This window comes from Podarcis melisellensis (genome assembly GCF_964234715.1).
Source record: "Podarcis melisellensis genome assembly, chromosome: 5".
NCBI lineage: Eukaryota > Metazoa > Chordata > Lepidosauria > Squamata > Lacertidae > Podarcis > Podarcis melisellensis.
The window spans coordinates 80108087-80122262 of NC_138537.1; the positions used below are offsets into that span (position 1 = coordinate 80108087).

The 14176-nt window shown below is 45.0% G+C and overlaps 1 protein-coding gene across 1 annotated transcript; it reads left to right on the plus strand.

The window, feature by feature from the left end:
* Positions 1-16: 16 nt before the first annotated feature.
* On the plus strand, positions 17-2017 carry LOC309370652 (uncharacterized protein; the record flags this gene model as incomplete). The annotated part of the gene is made up of 3 exons (XM_081912560.1): positions 17-272; positions 1027-1190; positions 1565-2017. The coding sequence occupies exons 1-3, from the start codon at positions 254-256 to the stop codon at positions 2015-2017; spliced, it is 636 nt and encodes a 211-aa protein (XP_081768686.1). The 5' UTR covers positions 17-253.
* Between the last annotated feature and the right edge of the window lie 12159 nt (positions 2018-14176).

Here is a 14176-nt window from a genome sequence, read left to right on the forward strand (position 1 = left end):
GAAGGGTGCGCTCCAGCCCATCTAGATTGGTCAAGCAGCCTTTGAAAAGTGAACTTGAAACTCGCTCCTCCCCAAAAGCCGCCTCCCCATTGGAGCGCTTCTCTCCAAGGAAAACGCGCCGGCCAATTGGCAGCCAGGAGGGGCTATAAAGGCGCCGAACTCCAGAAACCTGGAGCGGGCCTTGAGGAGCAAGGGCAATTTTGGAAGCGAAAAGCAGCTTTGTTGGAAGAGAGCGAGGCAGCGCTTTTGCAAGATGAAAACTACAGGACAAGGTAGGAATAGAGGATTGTTAAGAAGATTTTTAGTTCACTTGTCTTTTAAAAATTGCTCAAATGATTGATATAAATTCAGGGTTTCATAAACGACGGTTTTTTATAAATGAAGGGTGTTTCTGGGTCAGGATCGGGGTGTTGGGAAGGCTTTCAAAGACCCATTTGTGGTAGCCAGGGAGTGATTACACAGGGGCTCAAATGTCTTCGGTTGGAGACATTTCGCAAGATTGGTTTGCACATATTTTACTTGTAAGCATGAAGCATTTAGTGCATTTTACTGCATGAAGCATTTACACACACATTTTCTAATTGTTAAATCCCTTTCACATAAACGGGATTAAGTTTCCCAATAAACGTGGTTAGGATCGGCTGCGGAAAACGATGGCAGGCATAGAAATAAGAGCGTAAACGTATTACCTAAAATTCTATGGTTTGTTTTCATTCAAACCTTGCTCCGAGCAACCGGAAGTTTATTTAAAGGCCACAAAGTGCGTGGATTTCAATGTCAGGTACAAAAGCCTTTCTGTAAAAAGCGAAGGCTTTGCCCTTCTGCGCTCTGCCGGGTGGGTGGTGAGCGGGGCGCTTGAAAGAATTGCCACTGAACCTCAGGCAGCGCCCGATTCTGGGGGACTTGCTCCCGGGCAAGTGCAGGCGATGCAGCCCTGAGCTTTCCATGTCGGGAGGAACATCTGCAAGCCTCGCTTCTGTTTAAGCCGAGAGCTTCCTTCAGATTTGCCTCTTGGTCTTTTCCCAGGAGGAAGCCACCCCAAAACCAGAGGAGATAGGAGAAAAAGGACCGTTTTCACCCCTGCCCAAATCGAGCTTTTAAAGAAGGAGTTTGAAAAGAACCAGTACCCCGGATACGAGACCAGGGAGGCGCTGGCGAGGTGCATCGGGGTCGAGGAAGATCGTGTGCACGTAAGAATCGGGATGGTGGGGGCTCCCAAGACTTCCCTAAACCGCACATACTGGAACAATTTGAAACGCTCCGAATAATCCTTGCGTAGTCGAAGGCCTTAGTTCACCCGGGTGCCTCTCAGCTTATCGCGAAAGGCGCCTTGTTCAAGAGCTAAGTTCCTCTTTCTTGGTTCTTTTTTTGGGGGGCGGTGTATCGTGGATATAAAGGCTTTTGAACATAATGCCTATATGCCTTTCGCACAACACAAAACAAGTTAACGTAGGTTTTCCCACTAATACACTAATCTTTGCTTGGTTGTTGTACCTGAAAGTGAAATTATGACCTACCCGTTTGGAAATAATGGGCATTTGGTTCTCTCCTTTCTTCTGTTCAGATCTGGTTTCAAAACAGAAGGGCCAGAACACCAAAGAGCATTGGTTCCAGGATAAGGATCGGGAACCATGCTGCAGCTCCTTATAGCCACAGTGAGAGAACCTGCCCAAGAAGCACCCTGGACAGCAGCCCAAGAAGCAGTCCAGGAAACCTTCAAAATATTCATATGGAACAATTTTATCAGCCACACAACTTGCATTATGCTGAAAGCTATGGAGGAGCAGGGTTGTGGCAGCCACCTCTCGACAACACGCAATGGGGGGAGAGTGTCCCGCAGCAGCAGAGCTCCCCGGAATTGAACCCTGGTTATTACCAGCAAGCTGCCTTTTGTGGAACTGGGCTTTCTGAGACTTCCCAGGGGAATTATTCAGCTACAAATCCTGGACAAATGCAGAATGTTGATGGAAGTGCTTCGGACTCTCAGTTTTTCTCTTTAAATCAGGTTCCAGATTAGCATCCCAACTCCGCAACTCCTTCCTTGCTATCCTGTACCTATTTTACACGCTCCCTCTGTTAATGCCTTTTAATGTATGACTTCGATGTTTTGAATAAAGTTTGTTCTTTTAATAGCTTTTCTGGAGTCCTCTTAACTTTCCATTTACTGAAACATTCACTTTCCTTTGTGCAAGCTTATAAACATGGGCTTAATTTGTCCGTAGAAAAAAGTCAGTTGTGCGGTACATGTGGTTCTAGAGATAAAAGGTCAGGTTTTCTAATGGCTGGATATTCCTGAGACACATTTTAATGCACCAATGGCTTTCTGTCCCTTTCCTTTTCTTTTTAAGTCTCTGTATCTGAGGCTAGAGTAGGTGGCAATAAATGTGGTGGGAAGTTGCTGCATTTCCCTTGTATGCAAAAGTATATTTGTAGATCCTGGTATAAGTAGATTTAGTAACACTTTTCTGTGTGAATAAGTTTGGTTTCCATTCATGAGTCTTCCATTTAAAAAAACAACAACAACACCAGAAGTTTGAGATGGGGATATAAGGTTTAATTGATTTTCCTACCATGAGTTTGTTAAGTTGCTCTCCAAAGCTTTAAAGACATATAAGTTTAACTTGTATGTGCCTTAGCCTGCAACACGGGCATTTATATCTATTAAAAACTTTGTGGGGGGATATTTTGAACACTTTATTTCATTTTCTTGCCCTTATTCCCCCCCCCAAAGGTTTGTGCTCTAGTGCCTTCAATGAAGCTTTATAGGGGGGTTGCCTGTGAACTAGAGGTACCACTGTATATGCCTGAGGGAAGATGGTGGCGCCCTATGGGGACCGGCTACGAGATAACTCTGAGCGGCTTCCCTCCCTACATTGTCTTCCCTTATTCAACACGTATTTCCAAGCAGAAACTTGACATCCCCATGCGTGTGTTTCAGTAGCCATGCAGTTTAACTGTTCATTAAAACAACCACAGGGCTACTCTCACATCACATTGCTGCTGTTCATATTAGGAAGTTACTTTGTGGTACATTGTGCTTGGAAAGTTGCCAAGTTACAATTTACGCGGTGAAACATTGTGATCTTTGAAGCTTGGAGGAGAAAGGGACCTAATGTATAAACGAATTGCGTAGTAGTAAACCCCAGCTATGTATTTGATACCGCAACTTTGTTTGCTGGTTTTCCTTTCCTCGTCCTCCTACAAATAAAGCCAATTCAATGTTCTAGGTTGCTATGTTCTCATGATTTTTATTTACGGAATTTATACGCCGCCCTTCGGAGCCTAGATAGGCAGTACACACTTTGTGTGTGTGTGTGTGTGTGTATGTGTGTGCAGAGATTGTGGTGTTTTTGTGTGTTCAGGCCGACACGCGGATACTCCGCCAAATATATATATGCCTGAGGGAAGATCGCGCTGCCGTGTCCTATGGTGGCGCCTGGGGACCGGCTACGAGGTAACTCTGAAGGGCTTCCCTCTCGACATTGTCTTCCCTTATTACTTTCCCGCAGCATCAGCGCTATAACGAACGTCTTGCTGGGGCAACGGGGGGGGGAGGGGTGTCCTTCCCGCTCCTCTTTCTGGTCCCAACGACCGCCCATCCCCCACTCCCTCTCGCTTCGACTCAGAGATTCAAGGTTGGCGCCGCGCGCCGTTTCCCGCCCAAACCGCCCAAACCGCGCATGCGCCCCCGCCTGTCCTGCCTTGGCGCCCATTGGCCACGCCTTCCCCTTCGGCGTCACACCGGCCGCCCTCCTCCTTCTCCCTGGTCTCCCCGCTTCCCCCCTCCCCTCTCCGCTCCCTCTCAACACAATGACCCCCCCCACCCCACCCCACCCCGCAGGGGGGAGCCACCCAGGAGGCGAGATAAGCGCATTAGCATGTCCGGCCTCTGAGGAAGGCTGCCCCCTCTCGCCTTCCATGCTGCTCCTTTCATTCCTCCATCCTTCTGCTCCCCTCTGGCCCCTCCAGGCTCAGGGGGGGGGGACCGGCTGGGCTGCCCTAAATCCGCCTCTGCTTGGAAGTTCACTTTGTTCTCTTTTATTTTGGGTTGATCATGATTTTTAATTATTATAAATCAAGACAGATCCATTGAGTCAGAAATACGTCCCTCTTAATCCCTACCATTTCATTTACTTATGTACTGCTTTTGAAAGGAACCTCACAAAGTGGTTTACATCAATATATCAAAACAATAAGCATCGATTAAAAATGTAATAAAACAGCAAAGGCAAACTGCAAGGGGAAAAGTTCAATGCTTTTAGAATTGTAGCTTTTAAAAGTGTAGTTTAGTGGGAGAGAAATTTTTCTCTATCCAATTTCTCCATGCGATGCAAAATTTTATAAATTTCTGTCTTGCCACCTCTTATTCAATTTTTCTCTAAACCAAAAAGTCCCCAATGCTCCAGCCTTTCCTCATTCTTCCATTCACTTGATCACTCTGCCGGCCCTTTTCTGAATTATCTGAACTGGAGATCTGTGATAACGCATCACATGCTTGTATGCATAGGGTGGGATGGGGGGCGCAACTAATCCCTGTCCCGCTCCCCCCCCTCCGGTCCTAATTGCTTTCTAAATTGCTGCTTCCTTTGCATGGCAGTGGTGGGAAGAAGGTGGGAAAAACGCTGGGTGTTTTGCAGTAGATCACAAAGGATTGCTGACCTCACCTCCCCGTGTTTATAAATACAGTAACCGCAAAATAATCCCCCTCCCCCTCTACATTACAGTATACTGCTGAGATGAAGAATACTTGAGTTAACCAGGAACGGGTTTATGTGTGGAAAGCCTGTGAGCTCCCATTAATTCTGATTCTCAAAACAAGTTCCTGGGCTCATAATTCTTGTATTCTAAGCGTATGGCTTTTGTACTAAGCTCTTTATTGCTGGATCCTACGTTCTAGTTAAAGTGAGGGAAGCAAATCTCTTGCTGCATGGAGCCTGTGACTTCCAATCCCTTTATTGGGCAAATATTAGTTCTGATTGAGCAACTTGGATGGGTAAAAGAGCATGGTATTTACAACTCTTCCCCAGCGCCACAAATAGTTCTGAATCTCTACTCCCCTCCCCTCGTTTGCTGTTTTCAAACCCAACAGCAGATGACTATTACAGATCTCCCAACATCAGTCCCAAGCAGTGACAGACCTACATTTTGGGGGCCCTGAACTTGAGCTGTTCTGGGGGCCCCATCACAATTAGCAATGAGTTCTGGGTAACCACTGTTGTCTTCTTCAATGGGGTTGTTCCCTGACAGATCACCACATTTAAAAAAATCAGATTTTGATTAGAATTTCTGCTGTGGGTTGTCACATGTGTCAAAGTCTCTGGTGTGAATATAAATGTTTCTAAATTCAAGTCTGGGGCCCCTCTGGGATTTGGCGCCCAGAATCTTAAGATTCATTGGTTTCGTAGGAGATCTGCCCCTGATTCCAAGCTACTCTGTGTATAACATAAGCAAAATGCCAGAATCTAGATGTCAGAACAGCTCTAGAGAGAAAGGTAAATGTAATAAAATAGATAAAAGGCAAGATTAAAACTCCCAATTGAGATCAAAAAGCTAAGACTGGATGATAAAACCTGCAAGAAGAACAAGATCCAAAGCTGAAACTAAATCTAAATGTCTCCACCTGACACATACAAAAATATTAAAGTGATGCCAAGCAAGGGGGGGACACGCATTATCTGGGGTGCCACCATGAATAAAATAGGGGGGTCCCAGGAAAGCCCCACCCCACATAATTTGTCACATGGAACGGCACACACACACCATTTGTTTTTTTTTGTTTTTTTATAAATATTTATTGGAATTTTTAATAAAAGAAATACAGAAATAATAAACAGCATTGCTTTGTTTTTACAAGATTTCATAACATCTTTAGACTTCCTCACGTCTCCCGCTCCCACTTACATCATTAATGAATTTTTATCAAGCAAATTATCATCTTATTTGCAATTTTATAACCACTTATTTGAATACAATATAATAGTTCTCCTACAAATTTTGTTTCTCTTAATCTCTCTTATCATCAAATTCTAATCCAATTTAGTGATGGCCAATTATTTATAACCAAGCATCCTTCTTAATATTCCACTAAATCACAATATTTCTGTAGATAAATCTTGAATTTCTTCCAATCTTCTTCGATCCTTTCTTCTCCCAGGTCTCGAATTCTGCCAGTCATCTCCGCCAATTGCATATAGTCCATCAGTTGCATCTGCCATTCTTCCAGTGTGGGTAGATCTTGAGTTTTCCAGTTCTTAGCGAGAAGTATCCTTGCTGCTGTTGTTGCATACATGAAGAATGTTCTATCCTTCTTTAACACCTTCTGGCCGACAATACCCAGAAGAAAGGCCTCTGGTTTCTTAGTGAAGGTATACTTAAATACCTTTTTCAACTCATTATATATCATTTCCCAGAAGACCTTCACTTTAGGGCAAGTCCACCAGAGGTGAAAGAATGTTCCTTCATTTTCTTTACATTTCCAACATTTATTATCAGACAAATGGTATATTTTGGCAAGTTTAACTGGGGTCATGTACCATCTGTATATCATTTTCATTACATTTTCCTTCAAAGCATTACATGCAGTAAAGTTCAGCCCAGTGGTCCACAACCTTTCCCAGTCTTCAAACATAATGTTATGCCCAATATCCTGTGCCCATTTTATCATAGCCGACTTAACCATTTCGTCTTGTGTATTCCATTTCAACAGCAAGTTATACATTCTTGAAAGTACCTTAGTCTTAGGTTCTAACAATTCTGTTTCCAACTTCGATTTCTCCACCTGGAACCCTAACTTTTTGTCACTTTTAAAAATTTCTTTAATCTGAGCGTAGTGTAACCAGTCTCGCACTTTATCCTTCATTTTCTCCATACACCCCACATAATTTGTCACATGGAACGGCACACACACACCATTTGAATGGCAATGCACATTAGTTCTCCCAACATCTGTTACAGTTATCCCAACATCAGTCCCAAGCAGTGACAGACCTACATTTTGGGGGTCCTGAACTTGAGCTGTTCTGGGGGCCCCTTCAGAACTAGCAATGAGTTCTGGGTAACCACTGTTGTCTTCTTCAACAGATCACCACATTTAAAAAATCAGATTTTGATTAGAATTTCTGTTCTGGGTTGTCTCACGTGTCAAAGACACTGCTGTGAGTAAAAATGTTTACGCATGAGAGTAGGTGCCCAGAATCTTAAGATTCATTGGTTTCGTAGGAGATCTGTCCCTGATTCCAAGCTGCTCTCTGTTTAACAGAGGGAAAACGCCAGAATCTAGATGCTAGAGCAATTCTGGAGAGAGAGATAAATGTAATACAATAGATAAAAGGCAAGATTAAAACAACACCCAACTGAGATCAAAAAGCTAAGGTTGGAGGATAAAACCTATAATAAGGACAACTAGCTGCAAGTAGATCTAAATGTCTTCACCTGACACATACGAAAACATCAAAGTGATGCCAGGCAAGCCTCTCTGGGAGTGGAAGGTGCGGGATTTATTTCCCCACATCCATCTCTCTGAATGAGGGAAAGAATTGAGTGGTGGAGAACTGAGGGCATATTACGCAGGAGAGACTGCTAAATCTTAGCGAAAGGAAAGTACTAGGTGGTGTGTCATCGTGTGGATGAGGAAAGACTGCAGCGTTATGGGCTGCCCTGGGTGGAATCTACACATAAAAAACACTCTGCAAATGCTTTAAAAATTTTTTTGAAAAATATATTGAATTTCCCATAGCTCACCACAAAAAAATGTAGTTCTTACTCGAAAAAAAGTTTCCTTGCCCATTCTGAGTCAGTATACTTAGGATTAGGGTTTATAGGTACACCTAGGGAGGGTCCCTTGTGTTATGCAAAAATAGCAAAGAATGTACCAACGGGGAAACATTCTTGATTAACAAACTGCCAGGGACTGGGAACATTCATTGTATGAGCTGGAAGGTTGCAGAACGTTTTCAGTTCCTTTGAGGATCGGAGGCAACTATCTTGCCTCGGGTGCAGGGTGGAGCGGCAGGCTATTTGGATGCCGCAAGTCCCTGAAAGGCAGAGGAATATGGCCACGTGAAAGATGTGGGGATAGACAGACAGAAAGAGAAATAGCTGAAGTGAAAAAGAAAGGAAGCACCAGCAACGTGTGAAGCAAGCCTAGGAAACGGAAAGCCCCCTTTCCCTCAGAATGCAACCCCCTTGCAGTTACAAGCGATAGTGGATTGAGACTGTGCAGATTCAGGATTTGGTTGCGACGTCTGTCCGGGGCTGAATCTAACATCAACCGCTTGGGCTTGAAAGACCTACTGACTTCTTGGCAAGAGGAGTTTGCCTTCCCTTTATTTGCAATGGTGTTACTCACATTCTTCCCTTCAAGTTTTTGCAACGCCTAACCTTAACGAAAACCTCTAAGCGGCTTACGAAAGCAGGAACATGATAGATAAAAGTCAAAGTAAAAAACATGCAAAATGCAATTACAGTTAAGATAAAACCACCGATTAAAAGGCATAGCAACTTTTTGCAGGTAAAGGAAAAGGAAAGAAAGTTTATAGCAGGCGCCGCAAAGGGTGCAGTGAAGGCGCCTGCTTCATCTCCAAAGGCAGGGGGTTTCAGAGTGTACTTGCTGCATCTAGACTTCTTGGACAAAGGCTTTCAACATGCCTAAATCTTGGCGCATCTCTGTCTGTAAAATGAAAGCCTCATTATAATATTTTAAAAAAATAAACCACAGTTCTCTTTGGCTCTCTCGCTCCCCAACCCGTCTTCTCAATTCCCTTCTCTTCAACTGTGCGCCCTAATCTCCAAGCCTATGGGGCTATTTTCCAGTTTTGCTAAGGGGTGATGCTAAGAGAAGGGTGCGCTCCAGCCCATCTAGATTGGTCAAGCAGCCTTTGAAAAGTGAACTTGAAACTCGCTCCTCCCCAAAAGCCGCCTCCCCATTGGAGCGCTTCTCTCCAAGGAAAACGCGCCGGCCAATTGGCAGCCAGGAGGGGCTATAAAGGCGCCGAACTCCAGAAACCTGGAGCGGGCCTTGAGGAGCAAGGGCAATTTTGGAAGCGAAAACCAGCTTTGTTGGAAGAGAGCGAGGCAGCGCTTTTGCAAGATGAATACTACCAACCGAGGTAAGAAAAGAGGATTAAGTAGATTTTTAGTTCACTTGTCTTAAAAAAATTGCTCAAATGATTGATATAAATACAGGGTTTCATAAACGATGATTTTTATAAAGGAAGGTTGTTTCTGTTTCTGGGTCAGGATCAGGGTGTAAGAAAGACCCATTTGTGGTAGACAGGGAGTGATTACACAGGGGCTCAAATGTCTTCGGATGGAAACAGTTCGCAAGATTGGTTTGCACATATTTTACTTGTAAGCATGAAGCATTTACTGCATTTTACTGCATGAAGCATTTACACACGCACTTTCTGAATGTTAAATCCCTTTCACATAAACGGGATTAAATTTCCCAATAAACGTGGTTAGGATCGGCTGCGGAAAACGATGGCAGGCATAGAAAGAAGAGCGTAAACGTTTTACCTAAAATTCTATGGTTTGTTTTCATTCAAACCTTGCTCCGAGCAACCGGAAGTTTATTTAAAGGCCACAAAGTGCGTGGATTTCAATGTCAGGTACAAAAGCCTTTCTGTAAAAAGCGAAGGCTTTGCCCTTCTGCGCTCTGCCGGGTGGGTGGTGAGCGGGGGCGCTTGAAAGAATTGCCACTGAACCTCAGGCAGCGCCCGATTCTGGGGGACTTGCTCCCGGGCAAGTGCAGGCGATGCAGCCCTGAGCTTTCCATGTCGGGAGGAACATCTGCAAGCCTCGCTTCTGTTTAAGCCGAGAGCTTCCTTCAGATTTGCCTCTTGGTCTTTTCCCAGGAGGAAGCCACCCCAAAACCAGAGGAGATAGGAGAAAAAGGACCGTTTTCACCCCTGCCCAAATCGAGCTTTTAAAGAAGGAGTTTGAAAAGAACCAGTACCCCGGATACGAGACCAGGGAGGCGCTGGCGAGGTGCATCGGGGTCGAGGAAGATCGTGTGCACGTAAGAATCGGGATGGTGGGGGCTCCCAAGACTTCCCTAAACCGCACATACTGGAACAATTTGAAACGCTCCGAATAATCCTTGCGTAGTCGAAGGCCTTAGTTCACCCGGGTGCCTCTCAGCTTATCGCGAAAGGCGCCTTGTTCAAGAGCTAAGTTCCTCTTTCTTGGTTCTTTTTTTGGGGGGCGGTGTATCGTGGATATAAAGGCTTTTGAACATAATGCCTATATGCCTTTCGCACAACACAAAACAAGTTAACGTAGGTTTTCCCACTAATACACTAATCTTTGCTTGGTTGTTGTACCTGAAAGTGAAATTATGACCTACCCGTTTGGAAATAATGGGCATTTGGTTCTCTCCTTTCTTCTGTTCAGATCTGGTTTCAAAACAGAAGGGCCAGAACACCAAAGAGCATTGGTTCCAGGATAAGGATCGGGAACCATGCTGCAGCTCCTTATAGCCACAGTGAGAGAACCTGCCCAAGAAGCACCCTGGACAGCAGCCCAAGAAGCAGTCCAGGAAACCTTCAAAATATTCATATGGAACAATTTTATCAGCCACACAACTTGCATTATGCTGAAAGCTATGGAGGAGCAGGGTTGTGGCAGCCACCTCTCGACAACACGCAGCCAGGAGAGTGTGCCCTGCAAGAGCAGAGCTCCCGGGAATTGAACCCTGGTTATTACCAGCAAGCTGCCTTTTGTGGAACTGGGCTTTCTGAGACTTCCCAGGCGAGCAACTGCCCAGTTCCATATTATGGTGCGGAGATGGTGAGGCAGCCTCCACCATCAGCTGGGAACATCTTCATGGCATCAAGCACTTATACTCCCTGGTCTGCAACGGGGAATTATTCAGCTACAAATCCTGGACAAATGCAGAATGTTGTTGGAAGTGTTTCGGACTCTCAGTTTTTCTCTTTAAATCAGGTTCCAGATTAGCATCCCAACTCCTTCCTTGCTATCCTGTACATATTTTACAAACTCCCTCTTTTAATGCCTTTTAATGTATAACTTCGATATTTTGAATAAAGTTTGTTCTTTTAATAGCTTGTCTGGAGTTGTCTTTTAACTTTCCATTTACTGCAACATTCACTTTCCTGTGTTCAAGCATATAAACATGGGCTTAATTTTTCCATAGAAAAAAGACAATTGTGAGGTACATGTGGTTCTAGAGATAAAAGGTCAGGTTTTCTAATGGCTGGATATTCCTGAGACACATTTTAATGCACCAATGGCTTTCTGCCCCTTTCCTTTTCTTTTTAAGTCTCTGTATCTGAGGCTAGAGTAGGTGGCAATAAATGTGGTGGGAAGTTGCTGTATTTTCTTTGTATGCAAAAGTATATTTGTAGATCCTGCTATAAGTAGATTTGTTAATACGTTTGGTTTCCATCCATGAGTCTTCCATTTTTTAAAAAAATACAGAAGTTTGAGATGGGGATATAAGGTTTGACTGATTTTTCTACCATGAGTGTGTTAAGTTGCTCTCCAAAGCCAAATATATATATGCCTGAGGGAAGATGGCGCCACCGCGCCCTGTGGTGGCGCCTGGGGACCGGCTACGAGGTAACTCTGAGGGGCTTCCCTCTCGACATTGTCTTCCCTTATTACTTTCCCGCAGCATCAGCGTTGTAAGAAACGTTTTCCTGGGGCAACGGGGGGGGGAGGGGTGTCCTTCCCGCTCCTCTTTCTGGTCCCAACGGCCGCCCATCCCCCACTCCCTCTCGCTTCGACTCAGAGATTCAAGGTTGGCGCCGCGCGCCTTTTCCCGCCCAAACCAGCCCCGCTCACGCGCCCCCGCCTGTCCTGCCTTCGCGCCCTTTGGCCACGCCTTCCCCTGCGGCGTCACCCCGGCCGCCCTCCTCCTCCTCCTCCTCCTCCTCCTCCTCCCTGGTCTCCCCTCTTTCCCCCCCCTCCCCTCGGTCTCCTCTCCGCTCCCTCTTAACACAATGACCCCCCCCACCCCACCCCGCAGGGGGGACCCACCCAGGAGGCGAGATAAGCGCATTAGCATGTCTGGCCTCTGAGGAAGGCTGCCCCCTCTCGCCTTCCGTGCTGCTCCTTTCATTCCTCCATCCTTCTGCTCCCCTCTGGCCCCTCCAGGCTCAGCGGGGGGGGGGGGGGGACTGGCTGGGCTGCCCTAAATCCGCCTCTGCTTGGGAGCTGGATCTTCCTCACTTCCACTTCTTCCCCACTCCAAATCTGCCTCCACAGCAGCCTCGGGGCAAAGAGGAGGCGCCACTGGTCTCTTCCCGCCTTTCTTCGCCATTTGATCTTGATCCGCCAACAATCTCCATTCTTCCCTGGGGGGGGGGGAGAGAGACAGTTTTGGGACTCGTCTCAGGGGACCAAATGTCTTGGGCCGGCCCTGCTGACCCCCCTCCAGGAGTAAGTCTGCCCAATGGGGCTGGGACATCAGCTCAGGCAAATGCCCACTTTTTCATCTTTGCCTCCTTTTCTGAACCTGCCCCTGGGAATTCGGCTGGTGTTTCTTTCCCTCCTCCATAAGGAAAGCCCTGAGCACTAGCATTCCCTGGGCGGTTGCCAAATGCTGAGGGGTGAGCACTCTGCACATGCCTGGGAGTAAACCATCTACCAGCTCCTGTTAGATTCCCTTAGGTGAGAGAAAGGGTTTCTAGAGTGATAGCCCAGTAGGTGCCTCCAGAACTCATTGGAGGAAGAGTAGATGGTGACCACCACAGCACTGTCGAAAAGGAGGACACAGATATCATTCAATGGGTCTGTAATTTAAGGCAATATTAATATGTATGGTTGTTTCCCACCCTCAATCCCTCAATTTTATTATTTTATCTGTTAGTAAACCACGTTGCAGTTTTTTTTGTTTTACAATCAAGTGGTGTATACATTTAATGAAATAAATAAACAAATGGCCAAAGGCAACTTAAAAACTATTACTGTAATTTAAATAAGATATAATACTTCCTTAAACCGCAAATACTGGATAAATTTAAATCGCTCAGAATAATTCTTTCGTTGTCATTCGAATGCCTTAGATCTTCCAGGTGCCTCCGAGCTTAACGTGAAAGGTGCCTTATTCAAGAGCCAACTTCCTCTTTCCTGGGTTTTTGTCGGGTTTTATTTGGGGGGGGGGGCTGTTGTGCCGTGGATGTAAAGGCTTTTTGTAAGGGGTGGCTGCGTTGTGTCCCCTCCTTTTCAACTGTAGGAAGAAATTGTGCCCATACTTGTTCAGAAATCCTGGTTCCTGATGAAGGCTTCCTTTTTCTTCCCAGTAAAATTATTGGTGGCACATACTTTCAAATATCAAAGGTTCTGGGTTTGAACAGTAAAAACTCTTAACAGACCTGGTTTCAACTCTAATTTGAGGGTAAAACCATCTAGGCTGCCTTTATAGCCTGATCCACCTGACCGAACTCCCAAGGGAGTGTGCATAGGATAATCCTATTAGGATGGCAGCATTCAGCACCTTGCCTTGAGAGACCAAATGTGCAGCATTCAGCTGGAACCACACTTAAGTAACATTGATTTCTAGCCAATGTCCCGCAAATCCCTGGTTCTCCCACATTGAAAAAATTACACCACACGAGGCACAAATATTTGGCGGTCTTCTGAACTAGAAAGTGAAATGATGACCTATCCCTTTGGAAATAATGGGCATTTTGTTCTCTCCTTTCTTTTGTTCAGACCTGGTTTCAGAACAGAAGAGTGAGAAGAAAGATGACTGGTGCTAAAACAATGATTAGGAACCGAGCTACAAATGTTGCCTGAAGATTACCAAAATTGGCAGCAAATCAATTATCTTCCCTTCTCCCAACACCTTCTAGGGGTACTCATCCATATAGATCCCCCCTAACTTTTAAATTTTGTATATTTTAAAGTTTTTCAATAAAGTTATTTTAATGCCTTTGTCTGGCTTTCCTTTTACTGAAGCATTTTCTTCCCTTTGCCCAAGGAAGCTAAAAGCACTTGTATATAGAAATCAAAAATAAAAGCTGAGCAATTGGCCACTTTTTCAAATAAGGACCAAAGTCAAAATCTGGGGTTGGAACAATTGGGAAAATGTTTCAAAAGGTTTGAATTTTGCTTTTGCTTTTGTCAGGTTGATGTGGGTTAAATGTTTAGTTGGGGTTGGTGGTTATTTTAATTTGGGTATAAGTATAAGCTGTTCATTATTGCTATTATT